Here is a 25,868-nt window from a genome sequence, read left to right on the forward strand (position 1 = left end):
CCCCAGGTCCTTCCATTCCCTTCTCCGACTAACATACGACAACATGCACCAGTCACTTTGTGCAGCACTGGTCTGCTCATTTTTCACTTTATCTGCATATGCCGTGCACTGCTTTATTTAAATTCCATTGTTAATATTATGCACCTTGGGACTGAGAGAAATACAATTTCAATTCTCTATGTATGTACTGTACATGTGGAAGAGTTGACAATAAAGAAAACTTGAACTTGAACTTGAATACTGACTTCTTGACTCTTTGCATACAGTTTTAATCTTTATACAGCTCTATTGGTTTAGATTCTGTCCCCCATATCTTGGAAGTTGTAACTCTCGAGATACGTTGAAATACATTAACTCAAAAAACGCTCTACATTCTAGGAGATCTTATAGTAAAGAAGGATTTTTAATGGGTTCAGCAAAATGACTTAGGTCACTGACTGTTATTTTATTATTGTTTTTCAGTTTGGGAGGACAGAAGTCATAGATAACACGCTAAACCCAGACTTTGTGCGCAAGTTCATTCTGGACTACTTCTTCGAAGAGAGACAGAACCTTCGGTTTGATCTGTAAGTACACTTTGTGTGAGTGTGAGTGTCTGTGTTTTGTGTGTTTGTGTGTGTGTGTGTGTGTGTGTGTGTATCCCAGTCATGTATTTGTGTCTTTGTGGTCTTGGGTCATGGGCAGGATACAGTCATGGTAATCTCATAAATTTGGTGATAAACCTGCCCATGGACCACATGGAAACCCAAGTAACATACCTCCATCTATTCATCTGTACACTTCACTAGCTCTGCCTTGAGGTTGGATCATCTAAAGCAGGGGTGTCAAACTCAGGCCAAATTTGGCCCGCGGTGTAATTATATTTGTCCCGCGAGATCATAACAAATGTGCATTACAGCTGGCTAGCTGCATGCTCCGCTAATACTACAAATCCCAGAATGCATTGCCACTGTATTGGCGCGTATTCACGAACAGCAAGCGTCCCTCATTCTCTGTTGACAGTCGTTAACAACCATGCTACAGTCACATCGGGCAAGTTAACTCCACCCTCCACAAAAATGGCCAAACGAAAGATGGACAATAGGAGCTTTCAAGACAGGTGGGAGGCAGATTATCTGTTCACGAATATAAAGGACAGACCTGTTTGTCTTGTGGGCGGCGCTAACGTGTCTGTAACGAAAAAATATAACATACTGTAAGAAGACACTAGTCGAAAAGTTGGATTTTCATTGAATGAAATTATTATTGTTGGTTGTTTTGTTGTTGGTTTTGAAAAAGATCCACTTCAAAAAGGACCTTAAAATGATACAGTGAGAGGCATAATTTACTTTATATATTTAAATAAGAAATGTACACTGATTTGTCTTTTATTTCAAATGTCATTTCTTATGTGTTTGTAATATCAAGCTCTGGTTGTTCCAAATCCTGTGTTCAAGCAAAACTAAAGTTTGTTTCCATATGAAAAAGGTTGAACATTACTGTACATATCAGTTGCAGTTAATTTTTCACTAAATATTCAGTTTGGCCCGTGACTTTATCTCAGTTTTATATTTTGGCCCACTGTGAATTTGAGTTTGACACCCCGATCTAAAGGATTTCCTTGAGGTTGGATCATCTAAAGGATTTACATATAATGCTGCCAAATGTTACTGTAGATTAATGATGAGATCAAATAGATATGAAATGCAATTTGTATTGCGGCACCTGGTTCAATAATTGTTAAAAAAGAGACTGTTTTTCTAACTTTCTGAATGGAAGAGTTATAGATTTGTGGAAAAAAAAACAAATAGTGTAGAGAAAGACATTTGTTCATTGGTCATATCCAAAGTTGAATAAACATGAGTCATTGCAAAGTCTGTTCCAGAGCTCATCAGTATAAAACTTTGGATAGGTATCAAATTTTGAGACAGCATTCAGAATGCAGAAATATGCACATAAATAGACTTTCTAAATGACTTTTCTTTTGTGATTAAGCAAGCAGTATGGCTGACCGTTGGCAGTCTTAATGAGGTTTGTGATCTCATTGAGAATTGGAGAAAACGTATCTGAAATCTTGGCAATATCTGCTGTCTGGGATGGGGATAGCATGTCCAAGTGGAATTGGTTTTTGAACAACTAGTCATCTCTTTCTGCTTTTGCCATTGCCAGATCAACATGGTGACAGGACCTTCTGACAGGACAGAAATAGCGATTCATGCTGTATGTGCTTTAATAGCCATCTTTTGTACAGAAATTTATAACATATGAACATTAGCCCCATGAAATGGCACTCAAATCTTATAGCCAGTATTATAAACGGCAACAATATTCAATTTCAAACTTCAAGGCATTAAGAAAAAAAAATTACATGCCTGTTGCTTTTTTTTTTATCAGTCATGGTCCTTTGCATTCAAGTAACAGTGAATTACCTGCAAAATGTCAGGGTGGAGGGAGGCACGGTGGCTTAGTGGTTAGCACGTTCGCCTCACACCTCCAGGGTCGCGGTTCGATTCCCGCCTCCACCTTGTGTGTGTGGAGTTTGCATGTTCTCCCCGTGCCTCGGGGGTTTCCTCCGGGTACTCCGGTTTCCTCCCCCGGTCCAAAGACATGCATGGTAGGTTGATTGGCATCTCTGGAAAATTGTCCCTAGTGTGTGATTGCGTGAGTGAATGAGAGTGTGTGTGTGCCCTGTGATGGGTTGGCACTCCGTCCAGGGTGTATCCTGCCTTGATGCCTGATGACGCCTGAGATAGGCACAGGCTCCCCGTGACCCGAGGTAGTTCGGATAAGCGGTAGAAAATGAATGAATGAATGAATGAATGTCAGGGTGGTAAATGTTTGCTTGTGATGTCATAAGTCAGAGATTCAGTGTTTTGTTCTATACAGATGCACAAGTAACTTGTCACAAGAGCACACAGCTATAAATAGCTGAAGGGAAAAGAATTCTAATATGGCCTGGTCAGACTGAGTGTGTAAATGGGGAGCTGTTAGTTTGGGTATGTGAGAGAGTGTGTGGGTTGGTGTCTTCCCCTGGAGGCTCAGCTGAGTATGTGGGTGGACAGCACACTCCAATCTGCTGTGATTGCTGCACTGACTGTGTGATCCTACAGATTCTTTTCCTCTGTGTATCTGTCTCTCAAGTCTTGTATTACACCCGTATAGGTGAAAATATGTTTCCATCAATGACAAAAATCTCTGCGCTGGTGTGTGCATAGATGTACAGTTCATGAAATAAATAGCTGTAGCTCAGCTTTGTTAATGCTAATGCTATACTACAAGTTACATGGTTAAAGTAGTAGAACTACAACAATCAGCTGTAATATTAAAACCATCTGCCTTGTATTGTGGAGGTCTCGCCTGTGCTACCAGATCATCTCTGACACGTCGAGGTATGGATTACACAACACCTCTGAAGGTGTGCTTTGGTATCTGGCACCAAGACATTAGCAGAAGATAGATTCTACACATTCAACAGCCTTCCCTTCACCTGTTGTCTTTTCTTAGACCACTTTTTGCGGATACTAACCACTTCATACACTCTACCCCATGCACCCAGTTGTGTAGCCATTGCAGTTTGGCCCTTGTCAGAGTAACTCAGATCCTTACACTTGCTCATTTTTTCATGTTTCCAACAAATGAAGTTTGAGAACTAACTGTTCACTTGCTGTGTAATATATCCCACTGCTTGACAAGTGCTATTTAATGAGGTAATCAATGTTATTCACTTCACCTGTCAGCATTTTTAATGTTATGGCTGTTCGGTATGTAGATGAATGAACGTGAACATTGACTTGAATTAAGTAACAAAGTAGAAATTAACTACAAAACCTATAATTATTATAATACAGTACTCATTTTAAATTTAATTGTGATGTGTGTGTAAGAGAGAGATTTTTTTCTTCTTTTTTCATGGCAGCTTTTCTTAGAAACGATTGAGGATGTTCCCGCAGATACACAGAGTTCTGTTTAATTTAACGGTCAGTGGTGAACTGAGCTTGCTGCTTAGTCAAAGGGGTTATAGTTTGGAAATGTATTTTCTTTTTTAGTGTGTTATCCACTACTGGTTCAGGCTGCATTATATTCTCAGCCCTAATGTTTTGTATGGAATTTTCCTGTGTGTTTCATTTGGTAGCTACAGGGGTTTGAAGCGATGCTGAGGTTAGTTGCATGTTTGCAGTTTGGCTGTTGGTTTGATTAAATGCCAGCATCTCTGTAGCTCTACATGACCCTTGGTTTCCAGTCTGGGCCTGCTGCGTCACTGAATCACCCCTTTCACAGTGGAGAAGCAGTAGTACCTTTCAGAGGGAGTTTGTTTCGAATAAATGGTGGGCACAGGCAATCTGATATTTCTAGGTGAGAGTTATATGAAATACAAATATCAGGTGTTCTTGTTAGAAAGAGTTTTCAAACGTTTGGCTTTTGTGACATTTATTTTTATCCAATTTTCTACCAGTTCAATCAGAGCCAGTTCCCACAGTTTAGAAAGCCTTGTACAGACAGATTAGAAATTATTATTCAGGGCTTAAATCCACACTATTATTGTGGTATTCTCAACACTATGAATTTGTTCCTTTATTTAAAGGAACAGTGTAAATGGTTAAAGCATCTTTAAAGAACATAGTTAGATCTAGAAAAAAGATGGCTTCTACTTAAATGTTGCCATTTCATATAATGGTGCACACATTTAACATTAAACAGAGGGATGGTCTTGAGACATGGATAAACAGAAACTTAAAATGAAGGAACCTCAGGATACAGAGCCAAGAAAATGAGGTTAGAAAATGTACCTTAGCTTTTAACACACCCTTGTTTATGTCTCCTCATGAATTGGAAGTGTGTATCACCTACATGAGTCACTACTAAGTTGCCATTTCTGTCTTAAAGAGAATAGTGTGTAGTGGATTTTCTAGTAGAAACAACACTTTTGGAGTTATTTCTATGAGCTGTGTATAGCATCATTACAGCTTGGCAACTAGCTATGTGACTAAAGTTGCATTAGCTTTCGTTGTATAGATAAAATATGGCTGTAAAAGTTGAATGTAACAAAATGTTTTTGAAACAGTTTGTTAATTAAAAAACAGAAATCAGTATCAGACATTGTTCATTCGAGACAAGAGCAATTTATTAAGTTATGAGACTAGAGAGACTAATGTGGATGACGCTTATGATCAAAGTAATTGCGAAGTCTATTATGGAATTGATTAAATTGTCAGATGTTAGCTCTAGCTAGTTCTTTCAGGGTAATTTTAAATCATGTTGAGGCTCTGGATCCTGACTAGGATAATAAAGCAGTTGATGAAGATGAATGATGGTTGAAGGTTGAAGACCTATTTATTCATGAAACACTTCAACTAGCACTTCCACCTTGTTTGTTGTATATATATATATATATATATATATATATATATATATATATATATATATATATATATATATATATATTTAAAAAAAACAACTTTGAACAGTTTTTTAGACTCTAAAAATCTTACAATAAGTATGTAGTAGGGCTGGGCGATATGGCTGAAAACTGTATCACGATATCAGTGTTTCATATCGGCCGATATCAGTAATTATTGATATTTTTTATGACCCATTTAAAATAAGGACCAGGAGAAAAATATATTACATTTAAACATTTTTATTTTAAACTTAACCTTCCTCTGATCATAATCCCCTCAGTTATTAACACAGAAACGTCAACAACCAGGAAAACTCAAATAATTAAAATGTAAACAAAAGTCACAATGAACACTTAACAATTATCTCTTAACAAATAAAGAAAATATAAGAAATGCTTAATAAAGTGTAATAAAATAGTGCAAAGTGTTAAATATAAACAGAGAAACCTGATAATTTAGTGGAAGTTTAGTGCTAGGAAGTTCACTAGCTGTTCACCTTCTGGTGAATAAAGTGTTTTAAAATATGTGCAGTGTTTTATAAACATAAATAAAACTGAGGTAGACAGAGACTTTTCCTCTTTTATTTACAATTTCCTCGCTCGCTGTGATGCTCATTTTCTGCTTATCAGTCGCCGGTTAAAGGAAAAGGAACACAAGACAACGATAGGGTTCAACCAAACAAGATATTGTTAAATGATTGGCTGTTAGCGTGTCACTCCCTACGGTGCTAGGTTACCAGAGAGTGAATGCCTTTGTTAATGCAACCAAACTTGCTTTGCAACCTCTGTTTTCTTCCGACAAAGAATAAAATGTCCGATCATGAACTTAAAAGAACGGTAATAAAAATTAAATTTCCTTTTTTTCCGCAAAAAAAATAAATAAAAAATAAATAAATAAAAAAAAAGAATCAAAAATATCGAACATTTTATCAAACATTTTTATTGATATCGATCACGTGTCTATCACGATACATATCATTATTGTTTTATCGCCCAGCCCTAGTATGTAAACTAGAGAACCAGAGTTAATGTATCCAGTGACATATAGTTAAGCACTTTTGTACGTCACGTCTGCCAAATGCTGTAAATGTAAATGTGAATGACTAATTGAGTGCTCAATTAGTATTGATACTCTGGTTAATAATTGTTAAATTGATAAAACAAAAACCCCGGCTTGAATAAAGATAGAGTTTTTTTTTATCAATCTTTATTGTCATATTTATTATTTAATAACACATGTTTACAAATTATTATTATTATTATTAGTAGTAGTAGTAGTAGTAGTAGTAGTAGTAGTAGTAGTATACATTTTATTTATTTCTTGTTAAATTAAAATACAAATCAAATAAATAAGTAGTGTTGATAACGTTCAGTGGAGTCAGATTGCAATATATAAAAGTAATAAAAAATATCAAAAGTAGAGCTTCTCCTCTAAACACATTTTATTGGCAGCTGCCTAAATGTGAGAGACTATGTATTCTGACATAAAAATTGCTTTCAGCAACTTCACGAAGGAACATCCTCTCCATATAGTCATTTGGCAGGATAGACAGAAATGACTATTTATTTTAATTATGTTCATAGTTAAAACAAACCTAAAACCAAAAAAAGTAAAAGTTCAGGATATTACAGGATATATCAAACTTTACATCTGAAATGTCTATAATATTTCCAGATTAACAAAGTACATTAATTCTGCTTTCTTTGCTGTCTACATTGCTACTGTTTTTTGCCCATTGCTGTGGCTAGTTCACATCCCACAGTAGCACTGAATGTATTAATTGGCAGTCTATTCAGTCTGTATTGGAGTCAGGCATGTGGTTTTATCTGCTTTTCTGTGCAAATGTGCTCCATTCTGTCTCTCTTCATTAGTGCAATATTTATAAAGTTAAGTGTGTGTGCATGGATGGAGCATAAGAGATGTGTTTATACACTCTGGCTTCTAAACTACTTCTTTTTTTAGCCTCATTACCACAAAGCACTCAGAAATTTATTCAAGCAATAGCTGACCTGCGCTAACATTTAGCCTCCCCACTGAGTGTGTGTTGCAGTCCATAACTTGTCTTTAGTTTTGAATGCTCTTTTATATGTAGGTTACAGTTTCACAAGTTGGAATATAAAGAGCACAACATTAGTTAAATTGCATATTATTCAGATTTTCATTTTGGTTTAATTCTTATTTTTTATTATGACTATTAGGAGTGTGTTCTAAAATCTTATGTTGTCATCAAAACATGATTCAGTTGCATTTAACAAGTCTCTTGTTAAACAATTACTTGTTTCAATTAAGTACTAACATGATCTAATTATTTTATTTAATCTTTTATCCAGGGCTTTGAAAATATAAAAGCATATCATATTAGATATACATAAACAAACCATGTGTGTGGTGTAGGCCAAATGACACTGAAAATGCACAAATACAGACACAGATAAAGCTAAAGAGGGCCCTTTTTAGAGCCTCCTTTGAAAACAGGCTGTATATATTTCTGGTATTTGGCAGGTGTTCTTATGTGACGTACATTTTGCTCTCCTTTTGTACAGCTAAGGGTTAAGGGCTTTGCTCAGGGGCTCAGCATTGGCAGCTTGGTGGACCTGGTATTTGAACTCACAACCTTCTGAGCTCACAACACCTTAACCACTAGGCTACCATACTGTAAGTGCCCACCTGGCTGGCTTAAATAATCACAGATTGTAACAGGTGGCAAAAAAATACCCTATAATAACTTCTATACCACAGGTTGAAAACCATAGCACAGGTTTAGTTTAATGCACTAATAGGTTGTTGTTTCTATAGTAACAAATACTACAAGGACTTGTATGGCTGAAGCTCCATATACTGTAACCGTCACCTAATAAAAAGTGGATTAAATATGTGTTGATCTTAAACGAAGAAAAGTAAGCATCAGTTCTGCATGTGAAAACACTGTTAGAGAGAGAGGAAGAGAAGAAAAGCTCGATAGAAAGTTTACATTAAATCAAATAGCCAATATTTGCTGGAGAGTTGAAGACCAGGCAATGTGATTCAACTCCAGTTTTAGTGAGTCTGTGCCCACTCTAATCTCACATTCCTGTGGAGTAGGGGTTGGAGTGGACCTCGATGAGTTTTTTTCTCACCAAGGTAGGATGTGTTATTATTTGTCATGTTGTCATGTCATACCGACCCGCAGAATTGCCAGTCAATGGATAATTTTGTTTTTTGCACCATTGTGCATAATCTCTAAGATGAAAAACACATGATATCAGCTTTCTGAAATACTCAAAACAACCAAGAAACAACTTTCATGTGAAGCTTCAATGAATGTCTTGCCCTGTATTTTGCTGCTGTGATGTACTGTATGCCCACATAAAGCATACACATATCACAGTTGTATGCACTCATGCAATGCAACCAAAAAAGACAGTATAGAAAAAGGGCAAAAATCTCTGAAAAACAAGTAAAAATCACTTTGTATCTCAGTCAGAGACAAAATGTGCAAGAGTCTGTGCAGATGAAAGTGAACAGCAGGCTTTTATCTCAGAATGGGATGTGGAGCATCTAAATAATACCAATAAGCTTGTATTTCATAGTTTACAAACCTGGCGTGCCATCTAAACACACTATTTTTTGCAGCCTTTAATCTTGCTGCATTGTATTTTCTTGCTCACAATCATTTTCAAACCAGCAGTTTTTGAAACATGAAAGATTAGTACTTAATTTATGTCCACATGGACTCAGTCAGAAAACAGAGTGACTTTTCCATGTTCTCAAGTGTGAAATTGCTTGCAGTAGTTTCAAACTAAATCATAAAGCCTGACGAGGTCAGAGGAACTTCTCTTAAGATGATGAGGCATGACATAATCGTGTATGAATCTTAAACTGACTAGTGATGTGTCTAAAAAAAAAAAACAAAAGGTGAACCGGTCAACCTCTGTACGAACACAAAAGACTAATTAGCTAATACAGATGGTCTCAGACTTCATTGTTCAGGTTATATTGTGTAAAGTTTTAGAAGAGGTCGCTTTATTTTTAGCATAACTATCATAGTCATTGTGTAATCTGAAAGTCTTAATTGATGGCTGAAATTCTTTCTTTCTTTCATTCTGCAGGTACGATGTGGACTCAAAGAGCACCAATCTTTCCAAGCATGTGAGTATACCACTGATTTTCTTTTTAATTTTTAGCTGCATTAATGCTTCACCTGTAAATGAGGTGACAATAAAACTACGCAGACTCATGTTCTTGGAAATATTAATACGCAGAATTCTTGGTGAAACGATGGTGGATTTTTCTTTTCCAAGCTTTGATTAAAGGAAGCACTATCCTCATATAATGTCCTCATAAAATATTAAAACATTTTGCAGCACCTTTACATTATATTTAATGCTGTATTAAAAAAGGTAGTAATTTACCATATTACTTTTCATAAACTGTTGTACACTGTTCACTTTTGGGTATTTATTTTTAACAAAGGCAAGTGAGGATCCAAATGCAGTTTAGACTTTTAATAGACCAAAACAAGAAACAGGCAAACAAACAAGCAGGCAGGCAAAACAGGGCAGAACACTGAGCGAGACAGGAAACATACTATACAACAACCAACACCAGGGAAGTGAACAAACAGAGTAGATATACCAAACAGGAACCAATCACAACGCAGAGACAATCGGAGACTAAGACGATACACCTGGGGGGAGATGGAGTTCAATTCGTGTCCATGGTAACAAATGAGTGGGTGGAGCAAACAATTAACAGCAAGGCAGACAGCAGACAGAAACCGGGCAAAACACAGACAGACTCATTACACTAATAGAGTATAACTACACAAACCACACATTTAATGACAAATAACAAATTATACTTTATAAAATTATCATAGATCAGATAAAATATTAATTCTAACCCTAACCCTATGAATGTTATGGATGACTTTTTATGGATGGTTTTTTTTATATTTATTGTGTTGCTGGAAGTGGGAATGTTGGACACTGTTGTCAGGACAATTGGAGATATTAAGTTGCTACACAATATTTCCTACATCATATCCAGTTTTAAAGTATTGATGTTGTGTCTTTTGACAGAACATTGGGCGTACTAATGGGCTTACTAACAATTTAACAATTTAAGCTGCAGTGCTTCTTCTCGGCACAATCTAATAATGTAAACAATATTCAGTAATATTAGTTTACGTGTGTGTGTACTAAAAAATGTTTTAATTTCTAAAAATGGCTGAAAATGGCTGAAATCTGAAGTCTTTTTTTGACCTTGACAAGTTTAGTTACTTTTGCAGTAAACATAGCCACTTACGAAATTAGCACAATACTCTAGTGACTATATCAATGACCTGTAAAGTGGGGATGTGAATGTGACATTACATTGTGTAATATTTATTTTATAGGAATGGGCTCAGAAACATTTATGAGTATTTAACAAGTATTTGTGTATGTGCTTGCATCTTAGAGCGTCTGTGACTTAATGTAATTAAAGAACACCAAATGTCTGTGACTAAATGATCCATAGACTGTAGCTGTGCAAGGGTGGTTTACACTGAAATACTGGATGTAAGTATGAGTTAACAGTTAACATCAGGTAACATGAGCTTATATGATATGATAGCTAGATATTGCACTTTTTATCATGACGGATGCAAATGCATTTGCGTTATAATAAAAATGTTTAAAAAAGAGAACAATATTGGGAAGAGAAGTGCTATTTAGCAACTTACCTGATTAAAAAAAATAATGTTTTAGTCTATATCTAAAGATTAAGACTTTGGTTGTGTCCTGAACACTAATTAGAAGTCTATTCCACAGCAGGGGATCTTTGTTTAAAAAAGCTCTGCACCCTGCTGTAGTTTCTAGAGAATCTGCACTTTTTTTGACCGAGGCAGATTATAATAGACTAAAAGTTACTGTGGGAGGATATTATGTGGTTCTTTAATAAGAACATGTATTTAATATGCAATGAAATGCATTTTCTTTTTGCTTGTAAAAAGGTCTCTATCAGTAATGACCTGGCCTGGTAAGAGCAATTAATCATAATATGCCAAACTAGAGGTATTAAAAGCATGGATTATTTCTTATGCATCATTTAATGGCATTTCCTAGTGTAAAAATGTTTCAGACATAAAAACATAATCTTTAAATAAGAGAATGTTTGTAGCATATTCAGAAATAATTGTTCACAGAGGTAGTAATATATAAAGGGCAAACATTGTGGCCATAGAAAATAACCTAAAAGAACACTTTAGTTGTATGTCTATAGGAAGTCACTATTAACATTTACATACATGAGGGGCAGTCATAGGTCCTGAGCCAGGAACTCATTCCTGATCTCCAAAAGTATGTTCCAGTATAATCTGACGAATATTGTAATCTGTGGTAATGAAAGCTTCTTTGAGATCAATAGTACAGTATAAGCAAGGAGACAGAGGCCAGTAATGGGTCATTTACTACTTTAACCAGAGCTTATTTACTAAATAAATTTGAAAAGTCATATAGGAGGTTCGTGCCTTTTTAGTTCGTGCCTCACTTAAAGTATAATAATTAGTTTTAGAAGATCTGATAATCTGTTATCATTGCACAGCTACATTTACTCACAAATATCTATTAATCTATCTCTAGTGTTAGGCACAAGTTTGTTTTCCTGTAGGAATGCATTAATGTAAACAACAGCAGGACTATAACAGTTATGACCCAGGTTTGTCTGATAATTTGATAGCATCCCTTTTGCCCTTGCATATATAAGATGATGCCATACATGATGTTTCAGCTTTCACCTCTGTAGATATAGCTTATTGAGTTATAACTGATTGAGAAATATTGATTGGTCTCTCAATCCTCTGTTTGTGGTTGGGCTTTGTGTTATTTGTTTGCCTTGGCTGTACGACTCTTCCGTATTCACTGGTTCGAAAGTGAGGCTTTTCGACATCTCCTGTGGAGAAACTAAATCATCCACTAAGGCAAATCGATGGCAGATATTTGAAATAAGGTCACTTATTGCAGTGGTTAGTTAATAAGCAGCAGTATTACATTTGCTCTTATGATTAACAGCAACTCTTGAGGCTCTTTACTGAATATATTATATTATTGTATTTTGTCCTTCAAGAACAAATCCATTTTACACCCAACTAGGGCAGTAGATAATAATTACAATGTCTAATTTAAAAAATAACACTGTGAAAGTACAGGTGTGGCAAACAAGTTAAAGCCAGAAAATAAAAGGGGAAAAACAGTTTCTAACAACAGGCAATCAGGATTTTGACTGCCACACTTCCACTGCCTTCTACACCCTGACACATGCACCTTTCTCAATGCAAATAAAAACACTGACTCATCCACACATGCGGATCTTCAACATTACATTATCTCACTTTATACAGCCGAGCAACTGAGGGCCTCGCTCAAGGGCCCGGCAGTGGCAGCTTGGTGGATGTGAGATTTGAACTCACAACCTTCCAATTGTTAGCTCTCCACTTTAAACACTAAGCTACCACATCCCTCCCCAGCCACTCACCTGCACCATGCACATGCTGTGTCTTCCCCTTTTGCACAGATCAAAATCATTATCCAATCCTTTATCTCAGTGCTGATTCAGAAACATTGCTCCTGAGCCTCTACGCTAGTAGTGTCTACCCTCGGCGGCACAGACACATACACAGATAACACTGTAGCGTAATTGAAAACATTCCTATTCCTACTATTTGTACACTCAAGTCCCATGACTATAAACAGCTGTCCCCAAATGATCTCACAAATCACAGATAAGCTTTTCTCATTGCTTCTCTTACTTTCTTTGCCATCACAAGCGATAAACGCACGCACACACGCACACACACGCGCACACACACACACACACACACACACACACACACACACACACACACACACACACACACACACACACACACACACACACAAACAAACAAACAATCAATGGCACCCTTCCAAGTGAAACTAGTAGAGACAAACCCCCTGCATCCAGTCACTAGCCTCCCAGGGATTTCGGTCCAGGCCAAACTCATTACTGAATGTGTTAACATATGATTTACTGTGCTGTCGGAATCAGGTGAAAATTAGAGAAAGAAGGCCATAGGGATCAATAGAGGAGCAAAATATGTATCCTCTGTTTACAAGAAAGAGATGCCTGTGTTTCTTTTTCTCTATTGGATCTGGCGACAGAGCCTTGAACAGTAATTGTTAGTGCTCATGGGAATAGAGGAGTGTCAGCGTTAATGCTGAGTTTTATAAATAGCAGTAAACAGCTCGGCAAGACGAGCGAAGCCCATTTGCTTCAACTGGCTGTGTCCTTTCAAACATACACAATGCCTGTAGCACTGCTTCTGAGGAAAATTTCATTAACAAAGTGCCCTTACCATGGAATAGTTCAACCTGTTTACTCATCTGTGTAAAAGTGTTATGGCAGTTCCGTTTACTGTATACATATTGTCATAATAAGTCAAGCAAACACAGCAAGCAAGATGAACCTGTGCATCAAATTGTCTGTGTAGAGAAACAGCACGTTACGTTTGTTGTCGCAAAAGTGGAAATTAACTCTGGGTCTGTTGTTCTCACCAACTCAGCACATTTTACTGCTACCTTAATCCTTATACACTTTTGTGTTAACTATTTGCAACAAACATTGCAAATAGAATAAAAATACAAGCTTTTCATTGTACACATCTTCACAGAGTACACTGTGTATATTTATTGTCAAAATGAAATACACAGGTTTCCAAGTTTATATCTTGTAAGTAACCTATAAGAAACAAATCCTCAGACAAAGCCACTATGCAAACATCTGTCAGGAAGTATGTAATACAGTATGTTCTGAATCCAGCCATCGAAAGGCAGTGCAGCATGAAAGTGGGGCAGAAATATTCTCCACAGTCTATTTGTCAAATAAAGACAGCTACTATCTATTCAGCCCCAGCATTCTGAATATGATGAAACGTGCTGTTTCTTCCTTATGAGAGGAGGACGCTTTTGTTTTGTTTTGTTTACTTGTAAGATGGATTATTGTAGTAAATGTTGTATGGTGTGAACAGACACTGAAACTAGATCTTCTCTTTGTTTAAATCTAAGAAACAAGGTAAGACATTAATGAACTTACTCAGCATTACGGCTTTTTTTTATTTTCTCCTTATACCACAAAGCTTTACGATTACATCAAGGCTCCCAGATGTTGACCACTTTGAATGTGATATGTCAATGGCGAAATCTTATTTTGACCAGAATGTCCAACAAAAGCTGCCACAGTGATGAGTAGGTACATAATGTGTTAAGGGGCGTTTGTATGTTCCATATTGGGTGCAGTAGGTCAGTAAAATATTAGTACTTAATGTAAAATAGGTCTGTGATACCATCATGTTGACAGCATAGTGGTACATGTACAGACAAGTGGTTTATTTGAGAGGTAATGTAATCTGTTCACTTAAACCAAAGGTTGTAAGGGACATGACTGTTATTGCATCCCTATACTGTATGTCAGCACTGAAAGCATGCTGAATGAAGAACACAACATGTTCAAGACACATGAAAATACAGGTACAAGGTTATCCAACACAGTTGTCCTCTTGTGACATTTTCACTTAAGATGGACGTCATTACTAGGTGCTTTAGTGTTTTGGATGGCTTAATGGTCTCTGGAGTCTGCTACTACTAAACAGGAAAAATCAATCCTAAATAATGTTTGCTATTTTTAAGTGATAAAAATGACAATGTATATTATGGGAAAGGGTTTGCAATGAACACGTACAGTATATAATGAAGCTGTGTATAGATGGCCCAATCTATTAAAAGTTAGTCAAACTTTTATCACATGATTTCATTTCCATTAGCCACTGCAGAAACAAAATCTTGGCCCAGTATCCTAAAATCCTTCTTGGCTAAATTAGCCAACATTCGCATACTGTCTTATCCCTCTCATACACTTGCAGTCAGCTGTAGCTCATTACGGAGATGCTGGAGGAGCCGGGTGTCCGTCCTGTTCATCTTCTCCGTTGGTTTGTATCAGTGCTTCAGCTGTAAGAGCAGAGGTGAGGGCTGAATATGTCCCCTTGAATTTCACAGATCAGATCAAGGGAAATAAAGGAAAGTTACAGCACCCATAGTGACCAGTACGGCCAAAAGGATCAAGGCATGCTGCTGCGTGTCTCTCTCATCCTTGCTCTTTTCATGTGTCACTGCTCTCAGCTGCATTGCACATTCATTCATTAATTCATTCATCTTCTACCGCTTATCCGAACTACCACGGGGAGCCTGTGCCTATCTCAGGCGTCATTGGGCATCAAGGCAGGATACACCCTGTATGGAGTGCCAACCCATCACAGGGCACACACACTCTCATTCACTCACGCAATCACACACTATGGACAATTTTTCCAGAGATGCCAATCAACCTACCATACATGTCTTTGGACTGGGGGAGGAAACCGGAGTACCCGGAGGAAACCCCCGAGGCACGGGGAGAATATGCAAACTCCACACACACAAGGCGGAGGTGGGAATCGAACCCCCAACCCTGGAGGTGTGAGGCGAACGTGCTAACCACTAAGCCACCGTGCCCCCCTGCATTGCACATATTCATTGTAATTGCGTTTAACAGACTGCAAACTGCGTACAGCATAATCCATATTTACAGTATTTCTGAGAATGTGTAACATTTCCCTTCCTCATTTGTGTCTTTCTATTTTTCTCTCTCTCTCTTTCTGTAGGACTTCCTGGGACAGGCATGCTGTACTCTGGGTGAGATCGTAGGCTCCCTGGGGAGTCGAATAGAGAAGCCTCTCGGGTAAGAACCAGCATGCTGTGTTATCAATTTCCCACCCCTAACACATCCACCTGTGAGTGTTTAGCCCACACCAACTCCTTTTTAATTAGTTAAGGTCTCTTAGTGACTATTCATGGGGACATGTAATTCAGCAAAATCGTGTTAAATATGCGTTGTTTCATTGCCAAAGGTGTGGTGGGAAATTAAGTTATATAAGCGTTGGAGATAAATCCCGACTAAAGGGGATATTTTTGGGAGATGTGAAAACAAAGACCGAGGAGGCAGTCAGCATAAACACAAGCAGAATGTGTGAGACTCCATACAAACACTAGCCTAGTCAAAGTCTTTTAGTAAAGGTAGTAAAGGGTTTATGGTAGATGGACATGTGTTTATTTTCATTAATCAACCATAACATTTAAATCATCTGCCTAATATTGGTTAGGTCACACTTGTGCCTACAAAACAGCTCTGAGCAATCTAGATATGGACTCCACAAGACCTCTAAAGTTGTGCTGTCATATACGTCACCAAGATGTTAGCCGCGGATCATTTAAGTCTTGTAAGTTGTGAGTTGGGGCCTCCATGGATTGGACTTGTTTGTCCAGCACATCCCCCAGATGCTCGATCGGACTGAGATTTGAGGAATTTGGACGCCCAAATCAACACCTTAAACGCTTTATAGTGTTCCTCAAATTATTCTAACACAGAGAATTGACTGCCTAATAAACCCCACACCTTGACAGGAACCACTGTAAAGAGATAATAAGTGTTATTCACTTTACCTGTCAGTGCTTTTAATGTTATGGCTGAGCAGTGTATTTTAAGGATGGAAGGCAGGAAAGAAGGGAGGAGTATACATCCTGCAAATTATGTTAAGGTTATGAAGAAGGATGCTGTTCGAAGATGTGTGTGGTTTTTGTGCTTTCCTACAAAATGTTTATTTAAAAACTAAAGGAGCAAAGAGCAAAAGTTTCCTTTAGATTCTCTCAAAAATAGTGAAACATGTGTGTGTGTGAGTATCTTTGTGAGTCTGTGTATGTGTGCACCACAAATGTAGAGGTCTGAAGTTCAAACTCACTAATGAGCTGCCTTTTGTCTGCTCTTATCTCCGAGCTTGTTTGTGGAGTCATTATCGTTATGATTGTCTTATTAGTCCAAATATTGGTTTGTATAGTACTTTCTTGATTTGATCCTGAAAATAATTGTATTAATGTGTATTATTATTATACCAAATAGATATATAAGAGTTTAATGAAGTGATTTATTTGAATTATATATTTTTCAGTACAGCTCAGGAGCAACTAGAGGAGCTTAGCCTACAATTTTGATAATCTTCTGTTAAGATTTCTTCCAAATAAAGTATCGCAAATAGTAATAGTACATTCTGTTTATACCAAAATGATTTGACACAGTGCATATTTTATAATTAATAGTTAGGTTTCTGAGACAAGTGTCTGAGACAAATTAGTTTCTGTGATCACTTCAGTTATAGCAACGAGAAACAGTCGTTTCCTCACCAGCAGGTTTTCAGTGCTTAGAAACTTTGCAAAGCACCATGATTGTTACAAATCACTAATATTAGAGACTCTGTCCATAAATAATTGTCTCCTAACAGATACTTAATTTTTTGCTTAAGTGGAGTGTCAATTATACAAGTCTCATAAATATAAACCTATTGTCCATGTTATGGCTGAAACTATTCTGACTAATCAGATTTGAGAATTTTTTAACTGCACTGTGCTACAAATTAAATTCATGTTGCTTGAAATTAGACTGAAAAGGTTTTTTTGGACTATCAAGCAAAATAATGATTATCATTAACAAAAGCTTATTCACACAGCTCGTACATATATAGGTTGTTATATTTTTAGCTTCTTTTTTTCATGTTCATTTTACAGTAAATGGTTAGCAAACATGAGTTATCAGAGCTGTTATCAGAGACAGAGGACAGCTGCTATGTGATGAATGAAATGTTTACTGAAATTGCTCTAAGGGAGATGTGCTATTTTAAATTTTGTAGCTTGTGAGAGTTTGCTTACTTACTTATATTTGTATTTCTATATTAAATAAATCTAAAAATTCTAAATAAATGTTTAAAGAATGCAGATCTAACGGTTGTTTCAAATTCACAAATTCATCAGTAAAATATATTTTTACAAATAATGTAATGAATAATGTAAAAAAACAATATTATTAACAATATCCTATTAACAATAATTTATTGTATTTTATTACAAAGTTATTGTACGGAATACATTCATATGATAGTGTAATAAGATTAAAACTTTTTGCACAAGGAAGTGTACAAAAAGTCCAAGAACCCGAATAACTGGATTGAATTATGCCTAATATTTTATTCGCTTTGGCAAAAACTTGCTTTGAAATAAACAGATCAAATAAAAATGATTACAAAGTTATTACAGAAGGGATGCTATATAAAAATGTTCACGCTAACTTTATAGTCAGGAATCCTAGGATTCCGAATGAAGTCTGCATCAGCCGAGCAAAGTGGAGGAGATGTATCATGATGATTCAATAGATCAACATGATATGCTGGGGCTAGCCCATTAAAAAGGCTTTTAACTTTATAAACCTAATAGGAAGCCAATGTTAACTGAATAAGACTGCCGTAATACACTCTTCCTTTTCCTGATGTCTGTTTGCTTCTGTGCTCTCATTTGTGAGCCATTTCTTTAAAGGAACTGCAGGTACCTTTCAGGACCACACAGTACCAGAGTGTACCGGATGTAATTTAGAGGTTTTAATGTAGGCTCATGTAGGTACATGATACCTGATATTTGTAATAAGCATCAGTAATCATGATAGATGAAATCATTTTTTTTTTTTTTACAAATGTAAATCTGCAAACTATATAACCTTAACCTATAACTAAACTATATAACCTATATAAATATATAACCTTTATTTTTAAGGTTTCTTTTTATTTTTTTAAGTCAAATTAGTTTCACATTTAAACTAATGAAATATTCCAGTTTGTTTTGTACTTGGGGCAATCCATGAATCATTATCAGTAAGGTCATAGTGTGGGTCATAACACATGCAGGCAAAACAAACAGAGATCCATGATCAAAAACAAAACCAGAATAAACTCGACAAAGGAAATTAAGGAACTAGAAACATGGTTCAGAGCTTATGAGACAAAGGTACAAGGCAGAATAGTGCCTGAGACGAGAATGAAATAAAATGTACAGACACAGTCACAGTCACATAAACAAAACCACATAATATGAACTTAAAGCACAACATGAAAACAGCACTCGTGTTCACCTGCGATGTGCACCGTGTAGGGAAAAATCCATAAAAATTACATTAACTTTTAGAGTTACATAGCACATACTGCATGGCTCATCTTACCTCACACCACCATTCCGAGAATACGCCTTTAACCAATAAGGTTATCTTAAGAAATCACATTTTTAGAATTCAATTAGTTCTGACTTTCTCAGTGCAGTCTCTTTAAATATATGTTGAATAAAACACTTACCTGCTCTTAAAATACAGTCATTTGATTTGTTTAGGCTAAATACTTGGTGTGGCTTATCTAACTCAGTGGATGTATTGCCACATTCTGCTTGACAAGCATGACTTCATGGCTCACTCAAGTTCTTCCTAATAATTCTGCCTATTTGGAGCAAATAATTCATAGAAGTTTTCGATAAAAACCAAAATGGTTTATTTCTTTTTACAGAGATGTTTATCTCTTCAAAGAAAACAGTGATATTAAACCCAAACTTGTTTCTGCTTTCTAAGATGCCCAAAGTGCTTTTTCATAAGCATCTTAAATTTGAATGTGTTATCTTCGGACACTAAAATAGTGTGCAACATTATCCAAACAGAGGTAGAAATGTCTCACACTGAAAGCCAAAAGCTTTCAATAAATTTATATCAGACTTGTGGCGATAAAATAATTAATTTGTTTATACCGATTGAAAATGCCGTGGACTGGAACATCAGTGTACTAGTCAAATGAATGAAGCTTTCCTTACATTTTGATAGCTGTTGATAAAACATCTACTCTAACAGGTGTTGGTAAAATATCCACTTAAATGGGAGATGTCCAACAGCTACTGGAGCTGTAAAAGATATAACAGAAAGTCATGTTAACCAACATTGAACATTGTATCATTAAACAGATTCTTGTAGTGAATCAATGACAATTTGGTAACACCATAAAGTGTTTATTTCAATACTAACACAGTGCCAACTACTACATTCTGTAAACTATGAAAAACAGAAACAAAGTCTGAAACAAGCTTGAGTCATATTCCAGTTTGGCTAAAACAAAAGTAGCTTTTCTCTGTAACGTACATTGGAAATAGAGACATTAGGAAAAAATATTCTCAAAAGAAAAGGATCAGTGCATGTAGGGCTGTAATTGTAATTTCAGGTCAGGTTAATGTGCAGCGTCTTCAGGACCAATGTGCTATTTCGAAAAGCCCAGGAAGAGTGAGGAATTAATTGTAATAAAAATTCTTTTCAAATGTATTTTTCACTGGGCCCTGTCTATTGTTGTCCTGGCAAAAGCCTGGAATCTTCAAAACCCACTGTACTGTATATGCTCTGTGAAAGAATTAAATTCAGTAAAGCACACCTTTTGCTTTCCTGTCTAATGTGTGTTGATATGAAAACCAGCACAAAAACGTACTCGGTTACGAACGTAACCTCGGTTCCCTGAGATACGGAACGAGTACTGCGTATGGGGAAAAGCTCCTTTTTTCCTCAATACTGAAGCCTTTTTTCAATAACGCAGTGCAACTGCACTGTCATTGGTTTAATATGAAACTTTTTTTAAAACCAATGACGGCGCTGCGTAGCTGCGCGAGCCTGTGGCGATGCAGCGCGCCAAAGCCCGCTAAAAAAGGGGGCGGGGCGTATAGCTATATAAGCAGGCAAATCGCCAGAGGAAATCAGGTCATACGACTGAAGCGACGACACTGAAGCCGCAGCCTCGTGGCACGGCATATAACGCAGTACTCGTTCCGTATCTCAGGGAACCGAGGTTACGTTCGTAACCGAGTACGTTCCCTTTCGATACTCCACTCATACTGCGTATGGGGAACGAATTCAACCGCGCCGTGCCACGGTAGAGAACGACAAGACTTATCTTGAACACCTTGGGGCCCAGAGGATAAGTGAGAGGGCCGGAGCCGTCGAACCCTTGACGCAACACTGCTAAGAGGGAGCAAGCTCCCTGGAGGTGGTATGATGACGGAGTCTGAAGAGGCCGTCGTATCAAACCGAAAGAACCCGAGCGTGCAAGGTCGGGATGTCCAGGTTATAGAATCTGACAAAAGTGGACGGCGAGGACCAACTGGCCGCCTCACAGATGTCCTTGATGGAGACACCACTAGACCAGGCCCAAGAAGAGGCCATCCCTCTAGTGGAGTGGGCTCTTACTCCCATGGGGCACTCAAGACCCATAGAAGAGTAACATAGAGCGATAGCGTCGACTATCCAACGCGAGAGGCGTTGCTTTGAGACCGAAGACCCCTTGGTGCGGCCACCAAAGCAGACAAAAAGCTGGTCAGATTGCCTGAACGGCTGTGACCGCTCAGTGTATACCCTCAAAGCCCTCACTGGGCAGAGTAAATTCAGCTCCTGCTCACCTGACAACAGAGGCAGAGCCGAGAGAGAAACTACCTGCGCTCTAAATGGCGTTGAGAGCACTTTAGGTACGTAGCCGTGCCTGGGTTTTAAAATGACCTTTGAGTCATTGGGCCCAAACTCAAGGCATGCAGGGCTCACCGAGAGGGCCTGCAAATCGCCAACACGCTTGACCGATGCTAGAGCAAGTAGCAGAGCGGTTTTCAGCGTTAGGGGCCGGAGGCCAGCCGACCGCAGCGGTTCAAAGGGAGGTCCCTTGAGCGCTTCAAGGACCGTGTGAAGGTCCCAAGTGGGAGCGGTGAGAGGACGAGGGGGCTTCAACCGCCTAGCACCTCTCAGGAAACGCACAATGAGGCCGTTTCGACCCACCGATTGGCCAGCAATAGGAGCATGAAATGCTGCGATGGCTGCTACGTATACCTTGAGCGTGGAAGGGGTGAGACCTTTGTCCAGACGCTCTTGGAGAAATGACAGTATCGGAGATACGTCACACTCAACAGGGTCTTCGTTCCGTGCGGAGCACCAGTCAACGAAGATTGACCATTTCTGGGCGTAGAGGCGTCTCGTAGACGGGGCCCTAGCCTGAGCAATGGTATGCAGCACGTCCTCGGGGAGGCTCAGAGGCTCCCATCGAGGGACCATACGTGCAGAGCCCAGAGTTCTGGCTGCGGGTGCCAGATTGTCCTGTTCGCCTGAGAGAGGAGATCCCGCCTCAGGGGGATTGGCCATGGGGCTTTCATGGAAAGCCTGAATAGCTCCGAGGACCAAACTTGGCTCCTCCAGAGTGGGGCCACCAGGAGGACTCTGTGCCTGTCCTCCCTGACTCGTCTGATGACCTGAGGGACCAGAGCGATCGGGGGAAAAGCATAAAGGAGGAGGCTGGGCCAGTCGTGGGCCAGCGCATCTGTGTCCTTTGAAAAATAAATTGGGCAATGAGAGTTGCTTTCTGAGGCGAAGAGGTCGACCTCTGCCTTCCCGAAAATCTCCCAGATTTTGAGAACCGTCTGGGGATGGAGCATCCACTCGTCCGAGGGGACGTTGCTCCGTGAAAGCATGTCTGCTCCCAGATTCGACTTGCCAGGTATGTGTGTCGCCTTGAGCGTTCGCAACCTGGGTAATGCCCATTCCAAGAGGCGCTTTGCCAGCATGTAGAGGCGGCTGGACGAAAGGCCACCTTGGTGATTTATGTAGGACATCACTGTCACTGTCAGGTTGGACGCATCTGTTGAGACCACCATCCTTCTGGAAACCGCCTGTAGGAGCACTCCACGGCTGAACCAAACAGGGTTCATCCAAGGCTCCAGGGCTGCTAGACAGGCCTGGTTGACTCTGACGCGAAAGCGGCCGTGCCGCCAAGCGTGAGGTGGGACCCGGAGTTTCAGCCAGTATTGCAGGGGCCGCATTCGTAGGAGGCCAAGCTGCAAAACTGGAGAGGCGGAAGCCATCAGCCCTAGCATCCTCTGAAAGAACTTCAGAGGGAAACAGGCTTTGTTCCTGACAGAGGCCGCGAGCTGCTGAAGTACCAGAGCGCGCTCTGGTGATATGACTGCCCTCATGCGGACCGAGTCGAAAACCACTCCCAGGAACACAACACGTTGGCTGGGGAGCAGTGAGCTCTTGGCAAAATTGACCCTGAGTCCTAGGCACTCTAAGTGGCTCAGGAGCACGGATCTGTGGCGGTCTAGCTCGGTTCGCGACTGGGCTAGAATGAGCCAGTCGTCGAGATAATTCAGAATGCGGATTCCCATCTGTCTCAGAGGGGAAAGTGCCTCGTTCATGCACTTCGTGAAAGTGCGTGGAGCTAGAGACAGCCCAAAGGGAAGGACTGCATATTGGTAAGCCACACCCTCGAACGCGAATCTCAAGAATCGTCTGTGATGTGGGGCTACCTGGATGTGAAAGTAAGCGTCTTTCAGATCCAGCGAGAAGAACCAGTCCTCGGGGCAAATCTGCGTGAGGATCTGCTTTAGTGTCAACATCCTGAACTTCCGTTCCATGAGGGAGAGGTTCAGGAGTCTGAGGTCTAAGATGGGTCTGAGACCGGCATCTTTCTTGGGGACAAGGAAATAACGGCTGTAGAACCCCGACCCGCTTTCTGAGGGAGGAACCATCTCTATGGCTCCTTTCCTCAACAGCGTCAGCACTTCGGTGCGGAGGACCTGGGCGTCGTCCGGCTCTACCAAAGTGGGAATCACCCCGCGAAAACGCGGGGGTCTCCGGGCGAACTGCAGTGAGTAGCCGTATTTTATTATCCCCAACACCCACTTGGACACTCCGGGGATGGCCTGCCAGGCATCGGCCCGCGTGACAAGGGGCTGGATAGTGTCGGATGGCAGGCCACCGATTAGGGGCCTGAACACTGACAAGTGTGGAAGAGGAAAAGTGCTCTCTTTTAGAAAATGTGTAATCTTTATTGTGTTTGCCATAACAGCACTTTGCGTGGACGCAACGACGGTGGGCCCAGGTCGCATAGCTGGCAGGCGAGAGAGCTTCTGGGGTGGTCCGGCCGTGGCGGGACTTTGCTCTTTCCTCTTCCTTCCCCAACGATCAGGAGGATTTAGAGGGCGTCGGGTCCAGCACAATCCTCTGCCGGGGGCCCTGACGTCCAGGCGGTTTAGCGCGCTTAGTGGGGCGAGCTGGGCGCTGCTCCCTAGGGGGCGCCACCTGGGGGGCAGAAGGGACAGGTTTGCTCTGGCGCTGAGTCGGCGCAGTCCTGGGGCGACTCAGGGCAGAGGTGGAGCGCTTGGGCAGGAAGTGCCGCATAGCCTGGGACGACTTCTGTGCTGCGGTGAAGCGCTCCGTAAACCCTTCTACGGCCGGCCCGAAGAGACCGGATGGAGAGACTGGGGCATCTAGAAAGGCCACCTTGTCGCTCTCCTTAATCTCAGTGAGGTTGAGCCAGAGGTGGCGCTCCAGCACAATCAGGTTGGCCATGGATCGTCCAATGGCTTGGGCCGTGGTTTTTGTGGCGCGCAGGGCCAGATCTGTGGCGCTGCGGAGGTCGCAAAAAGCAGGTTCACTAGGGCTCGACTCATCCAGGGAACGGAGAAGCTTTGCCTGGAACACCTGTAAAATGGCCATGGTGTGTAGTGCTGAAGCGGCTTGGCCAGCAGAAGTGTAAGCTCTGCCAGCCATGGCAGATGTCATTCTGCAGGGCTTGGAAGGAAGGGCTCTCTTGCTTTTCCACCCCACAGCCGCGGGGGGGCAGAGATGAGCAGCCACGGCATCGTCCAGGGGCGGCAATTGCTCATAGCCCTTCTCCTGAGAGCCATCTACTGCACCGAGAGCTGCAGAAGTGCGTAGGCGGGCCGAGTAGGGGGCGCGCCACGACTTTGTGAGCTCGTCGTGCACCTCAGGGAAGAACGGGGCAGAACGCTGGCGGGGGGCTTGGCGGCTTTCCGGCAAGAACCACTCGTCCAGCCTGCTGCGCGTCGGCTCCTCAGGGGCGGCCCACTCCAGATGGAGATCTTCGACAGCTCTGGAGAGGATGCGGAGAAGCTCGGCATCCATCCCAGCTTTGGCGTCGATGGGCTCTCGCGACGGCAAGTGGGCGGGGTTAGGATCACCGGCCCAATCTTCCGTTTCAGAAGCCGCGAGTGACATGGAGTCGTCAAGCGGCTCGTCCTCCGATCCGCCAAATGAGAGGAGGTCACTCATTTCAGCTGAGGGACGCTGCTCTGGGCGTGAGAAGAGGACGGGGGACGGCTCTCTCGTTGGAGAGAGTGAGGCACGCGGGCGAAGAGCCGGCGTGAGCTCACCCAAACCCGGGCGCTGAGCCCCTCTTCCCCGCTGTCGCTTCCTGGCCGGCTCGCGGGAGGAAGAAGACGGGGGGGCGTGAGGGGCGGAGTCACTTTCATGAAAGAAAGCGATCCGCGAGCGCAGAGAGGCGAGACTCATGCTCTCACAGAAGCAGCATGAGGACTCAGTGAGTGCAGTTTCAGCGTGGGATTTACCCAGGCAGGAAACGCACTCCTCATGGCCGTCATTGTCATGCAGAGGGACTCTGCATGTGCCACAGTTGTGACGCGGCATGGCCGCCGCCGTTAAAACGGCGTTTGTTTGGAAATGCTCTTTTAGAGCGATGAAAACCACTGGAAAGCTCTTTTTGTGATCGCC

The 25,868-nt window shown here is 40.5% G+C and overlaps 1 protein-coding gene across 1 annotated transcript in view; it reads left to right on the forward strand.

Moving 5' to 3' along the window:
• Positions 1 to 25,868, forward strand: part of LOC132858654 (copine-8) — a 102,793-nt gene that overhangs the window by 34,453 nt on the left and 42,472 nt on the right. The window contains exons 4-6 of the mRNA XM_060889038.1: positions 463 to 566; positions 9,467 to 9,506; positions 16,072 to 16,148. Of these exons, the coding sequence (XP_060745021.1) occupies positions 463 to 566; positions 9,467 to 9,506; positions 16,072 to 16,148 (221 nt within the window). The remainder of the gene's footprint in view (positions 1 to 462; positions 567 to 9,466; positions 9,507 to 16,071; positions 16,149 to 25,868) is intronic.

The sequence above is a fragment of the Tachysurus vachellii genome, chromosome 16 (assembly GCF_030014155.1).
Source record: "Tachysurus vachellii isolate PV-2020 chromosome 16, HZAU_Pvac_v1, whole genome shotgun sequence".
Lineage (NCBI taxonomy): Eukaryota > Metazoa > Chordata > Actinopteri > Siluriformes > Bagridae > Tachysurus > Tachysurus vachellii.